Below are 14,431 nucleotides of genomic sequence, written 5' to 3'. Positions count from 1 at the left end.
TACTGAGTTATTATCAATTTATATAAAGGCTCAGATTCTCATTAGGAAATTAAAAGAAAATCCATAAACCTTCTGAAAATGCAATCAGAGACAAAGTGATAAATAGATTGCTATTCTACTTCTAAACAGTTGTTAATTGTTTTGTTCTATGCTGGTCTTTGACCAAAATAAACTTTGAATAGATTGCTAAATACATGGTTGTATATATATTGTTCAGCACACCTAAGACTATGGCCACAATACAGAAAAACTCAGCACAGTATATATTGTCCCAAATACTTTGGTCCCTAATTCCTCGAATAGGAATACACAGCTCTTTGAAAAATGTCAAAGCGTAAATAGTACTTACTTATAAAAACTATTATGATCAGGCTAAATTTATCAAGATCAATATTTGGATTAGAGAAAGTATCACAGAATGTTGTATAGATGATCATCAAGAGCACACAACTGCTGATAGCACTAAATGGAGGCTTCTTTCTCTCAAGCCATTCCTTGATGTATCTTCGGACAATCTGAAATGCAAGGAAAGGAACCAACAGGTTGCCTCTTTTTAACACACACAGGGAGCCAGGTTGGGTATCATAAAATGAATCTGACAGTGGAAAGTCATAAAGAGAACAGAATAAATTGGATGACAGCCACAGTGGATTTCAAAGCTTCCCTGCCACATAACACTTCTTCTGGGGAATTTAACATTTGCAGTGCAACTTCCATTGGGCATCCATAATGAGAATATATTTTCAAGTACATTCAAATCTATCCTTAATCATGCCAAATGTTCTTTGCTAGCTGTCACTGAGACATACCCATTAAGCCTCCCCAAAGTTTATCTCCTATGCCAATACAAATGGATGTATGTAATTATCATAGTCCCCATTGAATCAACAGACAATACCAAGTATAACTTTGGGAATCTTAAAAATCTGACATTCTCAGGAATTCCATGAGAGCAGATAATCAAAAGTGATCCATGGAACATTTAAATATTTAAATAGCTAGCAATGCACCAGAAGTTTTAATTAAATTATAACTCATGCTTGAAAAGCAAAAGTGCATGCATTTTGGGAGTTTAAATAATTCAGCATTTGAAGATCTAGAGTTTTCTGAATCCAAAAACAAATTCCGGTTGTATACTTCTGCAGTATCAGATTAACGCAAGGTAAGTAAATCTACAGTGTTTGATGTAATTGCTCACATTCAAGACTGGGAAAATAAAATAAAATTAGTTTTTCAGTCAGTTTTGATACTTATTATAGTAGCTACAACAGAAAGCTTCTATAAGTAGATGATCATGACAGATATCATCTTTTGATATAATTAATCACAATATCTTTCTCAATGATTTGAATGGATAGTTACTGATAAAGTAATTTCAAAACCAAATCCCAGTAGGATTGTTCATCTCAATTTCATTGCCTATATTGTTTAACATCAATCTACAATCTTCTATGAAGTCAGTCAGGAGATTATAATTTGGTGTGATTTGTATGCTAAGAATGATACTTAGCTTTCTTTTTTTACTATTATTAAGGGACAATGAACTAAATAAAGGTTAAAAGTTAATAAAGATAAAAGACAGATACTATAGGTAAAGACATACAGTACATACTGTATATCTGAAAACATGCCAATGTCTGATGGGATCTTATTGAAGCTTTAGGAGAAGACTTGTAGCTTGGGTAGATCCCTTCTGGATCAGAGGCATTGTTCTAAAATATTGAAATGGCTACCTGCATTACTTCCTAGTAGCAAGTAAATTAATTATTGTGGAGTCCTTGGTGCTCTCTGAGCCTTGTTGTCTTCTTGCAGATGTTTCATTGCCAGACTAGGCAACATCTTCAGTGCAAAGAGGGAGTGGGCCTTCACTATAATGGTTCATATTAGCTGGAGCCCGTAACTCCCAAGTTAGAGGTAATCAGCACATCAAAGGCTTGAAAGTCAACACTTGTAAATCCACTTTTTAACTCAATTACATAAACTTGGAAAAGGTGGCAATCCTGCCCAACTCTTCCATTTCACTGTTTTTATTAGTTATAGTCCATCATTTCAGTGAGAAAGTATTTAGAGGGAATAAAAGGGCAAAGCACAACTGAGTTATGTATTGTAAGAAAATGTATTTTCCAATGTTAAACTCTCTGGTTTAATTTGATACAATTGTGTTCCTTTTCCTGCTCCCAAAATAAGCCAAGTTATTAAAAGGATCTTACTAATTTTGAAAAAAAAAAGATATCAATGTTAACAAAAGGGTTAGTATCTCTATCCTTTTGTTTTTCTTGAATGTAAGATTTCTGCCAAGGGATGACTTAAGATCGGTCTGGGAAAAAATTACCTACAGTCACTGAAGAAGGGGATTGGAATAAGATGTGGGTTTCCAAGCCTATATTCTCATTTTTGGCCAAATTAAATAAAATTATATCAAAATAATTTATAGATGATACATGAGTCAAGTGAAACTGACATATACAGTATAACTAAAATAAATTATCCTCTGCTTGGAATAACTACAATCAGAAAGGCACGTATTTTTTTTCTGTGATGGATATGCCCAAGGAACAGAAAATTCTGGGTTTTGGTATTTAAAGATATGGGTAAAATCATCAGTCAGGTAATCAAACCAGACCCGCAATTAAGGTTGTTAGGAATATTCACTGAAAAAAAGAAATTAAAGAATTTGTGATTTATATATTTATAACAGCAAGAATGGTAAAAAAAAGTGTAAGTAGGAATTTTATCTTTGGATTAGTTATATAATAGGTTTTAGAGATTATTGCAGCTGCAGAAAAACTAACTCATTTGATATATTTTCAAACAGGACAATCCATATCTTTTTAAAGATACAGTGAGGCTTTATATTTTTCATCAACCCAAAAATCTATTGACAAAGAACTGCCTGAAGTTACACACAGAGAGATACATTGTATGCATTTATAAAGGTTCTAAAGTTGGTAAGTAATCATTTAGATTAGAAATATTTATAACATCGTGAAACTGATGAAATTCATAAGGCATGAACATACAGTATTTGTATGCTGTGAAACCATTTTATGTTATCCTATGTTTAGTTAATAAATGTTCATAAGAAAATAGTGATTTATTTTGAGTGACATTAAAGTTTATACATAATGGGCATAAACATTTTTTCTTAACAGTACAGCACTGAAAACTAACTTTCTACGAAAACTAAAGTTTCAATGTCTAAGGATTAATTGTAGACAATATGTTTGCCATTATTCCTGACAAAGTTTACTTTGTGGGCACCCAGCAGGGACAATAAAACTTTTTTAGAAGTACATATATCATATAAATTGTTAAAGACTATGCATGTGATAGTATCTTCCCTCTGACACTAAGGAAGTCAAATTCAAGTTTCAGGAGCTATAGGTATTCCCCACACTGAACATCTCTTATCCCTTAGTAATGTCATTCAAACGTCAACTTTCATAAGTTCCAAGTGAACATTCAACCTGAGTTACTCCCCTGTAATTTAAGACAACTGTTTGTCCTGCATTCACAGATGATGGAGAAAAGATGGCCTTCTGTGTAGCAATCCTTGCCATAGCTGAATACTATCATACTGCTATCATTCCAGATTTTCTCAAGTCATCATCATAAACAGCTTTAATGCCTTGCTCTGACTTTGTTCCAATCAAAATCTTTCTTAAAGTGGGATGTCCAGAATTAAGTTTAGTACCTGAAATGGGATCTAACCTGTGCAAATACAGTGGAATTATTGCTGCTTTTTACTTTCCACAAAGTGTTTATGTGTGTAATTCCTTTTTATTATTATACCTTTTTTACATAAAGAAAAGCCCCTTGATTTCTTTCATTTCAAGGTAACTCTCAGCATCATGGACAAGCGGCGGATAACCTGTCTTACTTAAATTTGGGATTGTGACATTGGCGCCATAATAATTCAAAAAAGGAGTCTGCTTCTCTTACATTTTCTAATGTATCATATAGCTTAAATGGTGCTTAGGGTTAACTCCTCTTCTTTGTTGTTTACCTTGCCCTTTTGATAGACTTTTATTCAGGAGAATTTGTATTCTACTTTTTTTTCCTGTTTTGACTGGTTTTGGTTATCTAACATTTTTCAAAGAATTTAATGTTTTCCAAAATAAGCTGCAGTCTCTGTTTCTACACATTAGAACTTTTCTTAGAGCAGCTGGTGGTCAATATATTGGTTTATATATTCTACAAGAGGAACTTAATGTTATGGCCTGATCTGAGGAAGATGGCCAGACAATCTTGCCAAGAACTCTACAACTGACAGGAAGTGCCTAACACAGCACAGCGCCCACTAGCCTCAGGCTTCTACCCAAGTCTCTGATCCAGATTTAGCAATACAGCCAGCAACCAATGAGAAGGACAGAGTCTTGGGCAAATCAAAGAGGGTACTGAAACATTTGGTTTGAAAGGAAGAATACTTTTGGAACAAAGTTATATTTGAAAGTAGCCACTACAACTGGATCACCTTGTAGCCAGGTCAGGACTGTGGAGGCAGGGAAGTTCCAGCCTTCCCTATATATGGGAGTAGTGGATTGCTGGAAGCAATATTTGTGGCACCTGATATTCTTATGCTTGGAACCTTGAGAGCCTGACAGACCTCTTTGCCCCCTATACTGATTTTTACTCCCTTGCTCCTACGCTCTGAAACCTCAACTAGGATTAAGATGCTTTGGCTTTGACTTTTGGATTGATTACTCCTCTGTGTCTCTCTCTCTGCCATAAGTAATCCCCTTTGCCATTAGATCCCGTGACAGCCCAGCAACACTTTTGACACAGACTAGGTTCCTTCTCACTGGTCACCATCTGTCCTGTCCGCCCCCCCAGCGTAACCTTTTCAGAGTGGCTTTTCTGCTTTGTTAAAAAGCTGGAATTTGAATTTTTATGCTGAGCCTTGCCCTTTTTGGACCTTAAACAGGCAGAGAAAAAATGCCGTTTAAAACAGCCATTATTTTGTTCTTAAAACAAAACATAACAAAACAGGACTGTATAGCATCCTTCTATCTTTTCCCTTTTCCATGAATAATTTCCTGTGCAAGAAAACAGCATGACGTTTCCCTGCAGCATGTGGGAAATCTGTGTTGCTTGTAAATCATCCAAGAAGAACATTACAAAAAGAAGCCTAGAGGAAACTTTCTCACTCCAACAGAATCTCTCACTCCTTTGTAAGCTGCATATGATCTGGAGAAGGATGGGGTAATGGGAATTCCTCACATTAAGTGAGGAAAAATTGAAAGCAATGGAGCCCACTCCCAATGCACTAAGCAACTTTTGAAATCGCATTTATGCAACTTTAATTCATCAGAAATATACATTTATATAATTTTTAAAAAAATCCTACAAACTAATTTAATGGACAATTTCAGCTTGAAGCTTGAATACAATTATGTCTTAGGAAGGAAATTATTTTCAGGATGCAAATAATGAAGTGGCTGCTAATACCTTTTTGGAAGCAGAAGCAGAGCTTTGCTTCAGAGCATATCAAATGAGCCTGTATATGTATTTTAAAAAAGATAGATGAGTAACACTGATTAGATGCATAATTCTTTAAGAAAAGGAATTTAATGGCAGGATGTGAAATTGCTCAACAAGAGATGCTGAGCAAGCAATCAACAAAGGAATATCTCAACTATATTATTTCTTTTCCTAAGGCACAATCTATTGAACCCTGTCTTGATTCCACATCTTCTTGCCCTGTCCATATTTGCAAAAACATTGTACTGTTTACTTCATTCTCTGTACTTACTTATCTTTTGTGTGATAAGAAAAAGAAAAGAAAAAAGAAAAAAAGACAGTAGCAGCCCTGGGAAAACATGAACTGATTACAAATAAATTGTTATATTTGCTGAAGGCACTCTAAATGTACCACAGCGACTCCACTATTAAGTGTTCTCCAGAAGGACCATGTGTTTCCATCATTATGACAAAAAAGACAATTTCCAGATACCTTAAAGAGTAACTGTTTAGAAAATTATGCCAGGTTTGGGGAAGATAAAGAGAGCTCTCATAATACTAGAACTCAGGGTAATTCTGGAAACTGATCTGCAGGGAGATGATTCAAAACAAAGCAAATATTTCTTCAAGTAACTTACAAGCAAAACATTTCCAAGGTTTACAACATGGTAAAGTAGTAGTGTAATCCTCAGCATCTTTAGATGCTTGCTTCCCTCCCTTGTCCTTTTCGAGATCAAAAAATAGCCAGCATCTCCTCTGAAATGGGCAACACTGTTGACAATTTTTCTTCCACTGGACAGGTCAGTAATATTTTGCAAGTATGGAGGCAGCCTACTTCCCATGGGAGGGATTTCTTGGCTGATCTCCCTGTGTTCAGCTTTGGCATTTCATTCCTGTCTGAAAACAGTTCATTACTGCATTCACAATCAATCTTTTCTTCACCCCGCCATACATGTTTAACATCTTCCTCCTAGTTCATGTAATTGTTATTGTTGTTATTGTTTAAGTATGCATTACTTACAACTGTTTTTTCTTCATTCCCTCATACATATCCATCAATATTCAACTGGAATTTTGTAACAGCATGCTACCAATCTTGTATTTACTTGGAAGAGCTTCTGTGTGCAAGTTTACAGTTTACAGTTACGAGTTTAAGACTCATGTACAAAAGCTCCCATTTCCATTCATGAGATCCTCCCCACCTCAAAACTTATCATCACCTGGAGGACAATTCTGGGGCACTGAGTACTAGAAAATAATCCTTTCACATACCGCAGTTCCTTCAAACTCCTTTCCCTCAGGGAGCAATTTGGGATAGAGAAAAGATCGGATTCATGTAAAGACCAAATATGTGTGTGTATACAGAGGAAAGAGATAATGAAAGCAGGAGAACAAGGAGTAACCACTTCTGGTACTATCCCTGCCATGTCTGACCTTGGTCTACTTGCCTCTACTCGATATCTACTATGAATTATTCAAAGAGAATTTAGTTCTTGACATTCCAAAAAGTTCATCTTTATTTATAAGATCATAACAGAAAAACCTATTTAAAAAATAGGCAGCTTGAGAAGCAATTAAGAAACCGGAAACTTTACTTTGCATTAAGAGAAAATACAAATATTGATTGAAGTAATTTCACATTTCCAGCCCCAGGCTGTCATAATGCATAACACTGTTGGATTCCTGACACTCCTTATACAGCATAGTATTTCATCATGCAATACGTATTGCCTAAAATTGTTCTTCTATAGCAAAATATCATGCTATAAAGATAGTTAACAGATTTGGGTGGGTAGGTAGATAGATAAGTAGGTAGGTCTCACTGATACTCATAGAAATAATTCCAGATGCTGCCTCCAAATGTTTGAAGCACTGAAATAGGTTTTTTTAGGCCTAATTGCTATGTGGGAATGGGCCTAAGATGAAGTCACCACAGATGAAATGTAGAAAATTGTGTATGTGTATATGCAATATTAGCCAGTTTGGTGAGATAGTTAAGGCATCAGGCTAGAAACTGGGAGATTGCGAGTTCTAGTCCTGCTTTAGGCAAAAGCCAGCTTAGTGACCTTGGGCCAGTCATTCTCTCTCAGCCCTAGGAAGGAGGCAATGGCAAACCACTTCTGAAATCTTGCCAAGAAAACTGCAGGGATTGTCCAGACAGTCTCTGGGAATCAGACACAATTGAATGGATTAAAAAAAATGCCTAAACAGCAGAGCAAGATTAGACTATACTATAGAAACTTTCCTGGAAAAAAAATATATGAAAGATTTTATTACTGTAGCCAGAGGATAATTTTGAAATTGAAGTTGTTCATTGTGTGGGTTTCCTTTTCCATTCAGCTTTAAAATCTAAGCCCATTGTTGTGAAATTCCCTGGTATGGGATCATATTATGAATATGGCACAGCATTTGGAAAACTTAAATGTAAAGCAAACAAGATAATGGTTTTTCCAGGTATTTCTCCATAGACAGTTCAGACATGGAAGCTACAAAACAGAATTTGTCTAACAAGTAAACAAAAAGGAACTGAATCCTTTTTTTAAAGAAGAGCTAATGGCATAGGGCCTGACTACTTGAGGGACGCATAACATCTGCCTGGTCGATTTGATTCTGCAGGGTTGGTGTGCTCCAGGTTTCATCGATTAAACAATGTCATCTATTGGGGTCCCGGAAGTGTGCCTTCTCTGTAGCAGTGCCTGCTCTCTAGACCAAGGTTCCCCCCAAGATCCAGATGGCCCCCACTGTGCTGTTATCTAGAAGAGCCATGAAGACCTGGCTCTTCACCCAGGCCTTTGGTGAGGGAGGGTGAAACCCCTCACTTCATTGCACTCGCCATCTTTTATCTTTTATTGTAATTTCTTTGTTTGATAGTTGTGAGGCACCCAGAGTGATTGAGAGTTGGGCAGCAGCATACTAGTTTTAACAATAACAACAACAACGATAATAATAATGGTTCCAGACAGGTTATGCATGGGTGACAAGCAGCTTAGGTTGCAATGCAGAAAAGCCCTTACTCCTTTGAAATGGCCCATCCCAGTATAAATGGATTCTACATGGAGTACATTTACTTACAAGTTTGAAATGAAATACTGGATATATTAAGAATGTCTCTTATTTTTCTTTTTTCTTAAATATATAATGATAGTCCTATTTCAGTATTGAACTGACCTGACTTATTCCTGATCCCTAAGCTCTATCAGCATAAGAAGCATGTTGTATGGGTAGAGGTCTGTGTGATTTGAACCCTTCCCAATCAAGATGTGTAAACCCTCTATATGGTTTAGAAGTGCAGGTAGCTCATTGCTTCAGATCATCCAACAAATGGAGGCGTAAGAGAACCAGGTGAAAGAGACAGACATGAGATGAGAGATACTCACTGACATCCAGCCAGTGAGGATTCATTATTTCCTTCATATAATTTTGTTAAGCTGGGATAGGGTGCCAGAATGTGACTTGTCTTAATAAGTCCCACAGATTTTATGGGAGTCAGGTAGTCCCTCAAGTAACCATCCCTCACAAGAGATGCGCTCCACTGAATTAAATGGCTATCCCTAGGTTGGTTGGTTGGTTGGTTATTTATTTATTGATCATATTTTTATTACCGCCCATCTCCCCCACTTGGAGATGTAATTAATTAATTAATATTTAATTAATATAATTAAATAAGGAATAGGGAACTTTTGGGGGTTGGGATCATTTGAAACTTACAAAATGGCTGTCATGGCAAACTTACCAACTCAGAAAATAGTTGCTATGGTGCTTACATTCAGCCACAAAACACACATTTACTTGAAGGCAAAGTAGCCCCCTGCATACTTCTCTTATCTTATAGGATGTTTAGGAGGGTCCAAAGCATTCCTGCAAATAAATATGATGCTAAAAGTGGTTTGCTTTGCAGCATGCCAGTTTTTTTTTAAATTAAATAATATTTAAAAAAACTGGAGGGTAGTGGGAAGGTATCTAGGCATCAACAGAGATGTCTGTGAATACTCTACTCTTTCACTAGTAAATTATCACCAGTCATTTGCTCAATTTATAGTAGACTATTGAGGAACTGCTCTAACAAAGAAAAATTACTAGCTCTTATTTCATTACTATATCTTTTTTCTCAGTGTTACCACTTGCATCCCACATTAGCTCCTAACTAACAAGGACAGTCCATTCTGTTCTGCTCATCATTTACTAATACCTTTTCATTGCCATTCTCAAATGCAATTTACCAAGGGCCAAATCCACCAGATTAATTGCACTGGATACAGAAATGGCTATAAACCTACCTAGTTTCTTGCATTAAGTTCCACTCTAATCCCATCAGATCAAGCCTATTAAGCTCTTTCAACTGGGACCTTTGGAGTGTCTACGTTTCACATCAGCATCACCCAAGAAACTGTTCCTTTTCCACATAGAAGTCCTTTACATCCCAAATGTAATCTGCTCATACAGGTGGAAATTATCTGATATGGCCTTCACTCAAGAAAGGAGTTATGGCTCAGGCAAATGACCTGGTTACAGGGCAATCCTAGATTTCTCTGGAGCTTTCTTGGAGCTCACTATAACTTTCCTCTTTGCTTCATAATGCTTCATCTGCTCTGTTTGTTTGTCACAGTCAAGACAAGAAACAGAACACATACAGAAAAGACTATGATTGCTGCTAGGCTCAAAGTGAGGCTTTTGGCTAAACCTTATAGCTTTAATAAGTATTTTAAGAAATAACTATATCAATGCAAGATACTAGGATGTGCAAAATGGTTCATGCACAAAACATTACGTGCATTAAACAACTTTGGACAGTTTGCATCTGAACTGAAACAGGTACATTGTTCTGGAAATAGAATGAAATGGGTCTGTTTTGTTCTGAATACAGCCCAAAACATGATTGATCTGGACCAAAGTGTTTTGGTGGCAGGAAGAGCCAAGGACATTGACAGAAGCAGTACTGAAGGAGAGACACGAGGTAGGGGGCAGGTGAGATGCTGCAAAGATGGAGGTGGGTGGGCTGATAGAATATGCCATGCTGGGACATCTGTGATGGTGGATAAGGGAAGGGAAGGCTCTGGAAGCTTTGTGCATAGCAGGGTTTGGTGGGATATGCCATACTGAGAGCTGCTGAGGGGATGATGGAGCATCATACAACAGCCTTGCCCTACTCACTGCGTAAAATCACTCCAAGATCTCTGCAGGTTTTGTTTCAGCTGAAACCCAGAACAAAACCATTCCAGGATTCATTCTGCCAAATTGTGGCTAATCCAGAATGGTTCAGTAGAACATCTAGAATGCAGTGTTTTTGTTTGGGGTTCAAAAAGAAACATTTTTGTTTTGTTTTGTGCACACCCAATCAGGAATCAATCAGGAATAAGAGGTTAAACTTCAAATTTCCTCAATAGACATAAAGCAATATAGCATCACTTTAAAATGTACTTACTGAGCATTGCAGAGAATGTCTATATTCTCATGGGTTCAGAGATTGCACGAAGCCATAATATGGTTTCTTTGTAAACCACAGTTTATAGTTTAACATGAGGTATGAACACAGGTCTTGTGGCTTATTTAGCAAGCCACAAATCATGGCTTAGTATGTGAAGCCAGCCAATGTGTTCTTGCTTCATGCATAAACCTATTTATACAATTTTGTATTGAAACAAAACCATCTAACGAGCTTATGAAGTAGGCCTCAATTACATATATCCATATATTCATATTCTAAATTGGTGCAATTGTAATAACTAATTTGTGTTTTAGTTAAGGGTAATTTAATATAAAGTGCTCAATCCTGGCTGGCAAACAGATTACCAATGGGCAACTAGAGAATGCGTGAATGATAATGTACAGACATGGCTTTTATTATTTATTCATAGAGAACAGTGGGTTTCAATGTGCGCCTTTGAAAAATGTTCAGACTGGTGGAATATAATAAAAGCACTGTGGAAAATTCTATTTCATTAACTTTTAATCATAAATCACTCTTTAAAATAAAACATAAAATAAAAGTCTGTCAGAAGCACTTAAGTCTAGAAAAGAGAGGACAGCAGAAAAAAGGGAAATATCACCAGGACATTCATTTTTTTCTGCTGCCTGTCACCTTCCTGCTAAAACAAGACAACACAAAGATCGCATTTTTTGCCTAGATATACAGGGTTAGGCCAATATGGTTGAGAGATAAATACAAATTACTGCACCATATTGGGGTAAAAACACGTTGCCATAAAATGTGAGAAATTGTGGCACATCATGAACAACAGCCTTCAATAATCATCCCCAGGCACAGTACAACCCAGATCTATCCTGCCCTGCAATAATATAAAAATCAAGTCAAGTTCATAGCAAATATGAAGATTTCAATTAATTTTTTATCCTGTAAACTGTCTAGTTCCTAGTCAAACATTTTTCACCCGCTATTAAAAAAATGTCACTGTTACGACAGTTATGGGATCTGTTACAGAAGAACTCAAGGAGGGAGATTTTGGAGATAACACAGGGGCGAGGGAAGAAGATGTAATTTGTATGCAGAAGATCCCAGATTCAATTTTTGGCATCTTCAGGAATGGCTGGAAAGGCTCCCAGTCCCAGTCCCCAGACAACTGCTGCCAATTGCAATTGATAATACTGAGCTAAAAGGAATATTGGTCTCACTCTGAACATGGCAGTTTTGCCGGTCCTTCCATACAAATGCATTCTCCAGACAGTGAAGTGGACTATATCCCAATGATGAGATTATTATCCATCTTCCATATGTTTTTAAATTTTATTTTTTTTCCCAAGCAAAAATTGTAATGAAATCACTCAGTGTCTGCACATTTCCAGAAGAAAGGAATATTAAGTAACTTCACTGTAGACCATGTGCAATTTTAATTGCCAACCCTGTTAAACAATTAAATATTTAATATTTTCTGCATTGACCCACACATTAAACAATAAGAGCTTTCCTCATGATTTGATCACTATAGTATGCAAGTAATATCAGTGGTTATTTCATACAGATATCAATCTTGCAAATATATTATTTACTGGATTCCAATTCTGATCATATTATATAGGCCACCCAGTGACTTATTTACTATGTTCATTAGAAAATGCTTAGCATGTAGAAGATTCATGTGAATCTTGTCCTGTGAATAGCGATCCATTTCAGAGTTAGTCCAGCCTGCAGTTATGCATTTGTCAACTCAAAGTTCTCAAAGAACTCCAGCTGAGATCTTACTTGGAGCAAAAAAAGTAAGCTGTCACCCCAGCCTTGCAAGCATGAAGCAGTATGTTGTGCTCAGCAGGGCAAGCAAGATTACACAGTCAGTTTTTTTTAATACTTAGCCTTGCTAATCAAAAGGCTTCATATCACTTGCCAAATGGAGAATCACACCCCACTCTTTGATGTGACTCAATTAGAGCCTGAATAAAGCACTAGCAAGGTCCCAGCCACAAATCTTGAAGTTATCTGCTCAAGTCCTACATTCTCTGTCACCAGACTATTGGAAACTGAGATAGAGAGATGGATAATAGAAGTTAACAATATCAAATAGTTAATGAAAAATCAAAATTTGATCACCACATGAAATTCAGCATCAAAGAACATCTTTGGCTAAGGCTCATTTTTTTTTTCTGTCAGAATGGTATATATTGTAGAGTCTACCTTCCCTTAAGCTCAGAGAGAGAGAGAGAGAGAGGTCACATTATTAAGGGATGAGGAAGTTCTTTCTTTTACATAGTGTATATCTTGTGTGTCAGCCTCCTAATGAGCTTTTGTTGTTGTAGTTGTGGTTGTTGTTATTGTTCAAAAGCATTAATCTCCATGTTTAAAATACTCATCTTCATCACTCCAAAAATCAGCATGCAAATGTCTCTGTCTGCGCGCATGTATGTATATGTATCTTAGTTCAAATTTAGGAACCAAGAAACCATGTGTACTGATACAAAAACATATAAACCTACAACTATGTTTACTTACATATATTCACAATCTTTAAGCCTATAGAGGAGTTTGTTTCAGATGTATAATATTGAAGAAGGTTAAGTGATGTGGTGGCCCCAATGTCACCAGATTTATTTATTTCTGTTCCACTTGAAACTGACTCGCAACTGTATAGCTCCCTGAATTTATTAAAGAAAGTGGGTTCCTGAATAAGACTAATTAAGTTAATACAAATGCACAAGTCCCGACAGATGTCTCTGAACAAAATGCAATAACATCTTTTTGCATGTGTGGTTCTGGCTGGTGATGGTAGTAGGACACTGGGGTCTGGGCTTACATATGGTCTCATGCCCTCTAACTTCTTTAGTTTTATATTACATAGGAGGATATATGCACAAGGTATTCCATACATAAACATAACTAGCCACAACTTGAGAATGGGTAGTTAGAAATGCTTAATTTATGTAAACAAATAGAACTAGTTTCGGGGCACTGTCAGATACTTCAGCACACAAAGTTTACAGGGTTATTATTTATATATAGAGGATTGGTTCTCTTCACAGCTCTAGCAAGTGAAGCTCTTTTGAGATGCTGTTATCTAATTTTCACCAAAATGCCAGTTTCTGGATCTAGATGACAATTTTTGTTCCTCCTTCAGGTACATAATATTTATTTTGATGCTAAAAAGGTAAGTCTGGAGAAAGAGCAGATGCTCATTCTCAACTCAAATCAATTAGGCTTCAGGAAGCACTATAATGTAGCCTCTGTGTTATTAAAATTTACTATCTAGAAGACTCTTCTTAAGTGAAAAACAGCTTTCTTTTACAACCCCAGAACTGAACATACCTGTCCAATTATGAGTGGAACTACAACAGTCATGAACAGCTGTGAGAATATAGATGAAAAAGGCACAGAAGAGGAGGATCCAAGCTACAAGAGAAAATGAAGTACATAATTAACACAGGATTTTAATTACAATTGACTTAATGAGTTTGAGCAGGTCAGCAATGCAGTGTCTCTGTATGGCCCCTGCAGTATTCCAACATTTATATTTGTGTGTGTGTGTGT

At 36.5% G+C, this 14,431-nt stretch overlaps 1 protein-coding gene across 2 annotated transcripts in view; it reads right to left on the bottom strand.

The window, feature by feature from the left end:
- Positions 1-14,431, bottom strand: part of SLC10A7 (solute carrier family 10 member 7) — a 146,692-nt gene that overhangs the window by 25,292 nt on the left and 106,969 nt on the right. For both annotated transcript variants that reach the window (XM_063309731.1, XM_063309730.1), the window contains 2 exons: positions 14,210-14,293; positions 350-515 (listed from right to left, as the gene is read on the bottom strand). In XM_063309731.1, the coding sequence (XP_063165801.1) occupies positions 350-515; positions 14,210-14,293 (250 nt within the window). The remainder of the gene's footprint in view (positions 1-349; positions 516-14,209; positions 14,294-14,431) is intronic.

Source organism: Candoia aspera, chromosome 8, assembly GCF_035149785.1.
Source record: "Candoia aspera isolate rCanAsp1 chromosome 8, rCanAsp1.hap2, whole genome shotgun sequence".
In the NCBI taxonomy this organism is placed as follows: domain Eukaryota; kingdom Metazoa; phylum Chordata; class Lepidosauria; order Squamata; family Boidae; genus Candoia; species Candoia aspera.
This window is presented reverse-complemented; position numbering and strand designations above follow the sequence as displayed.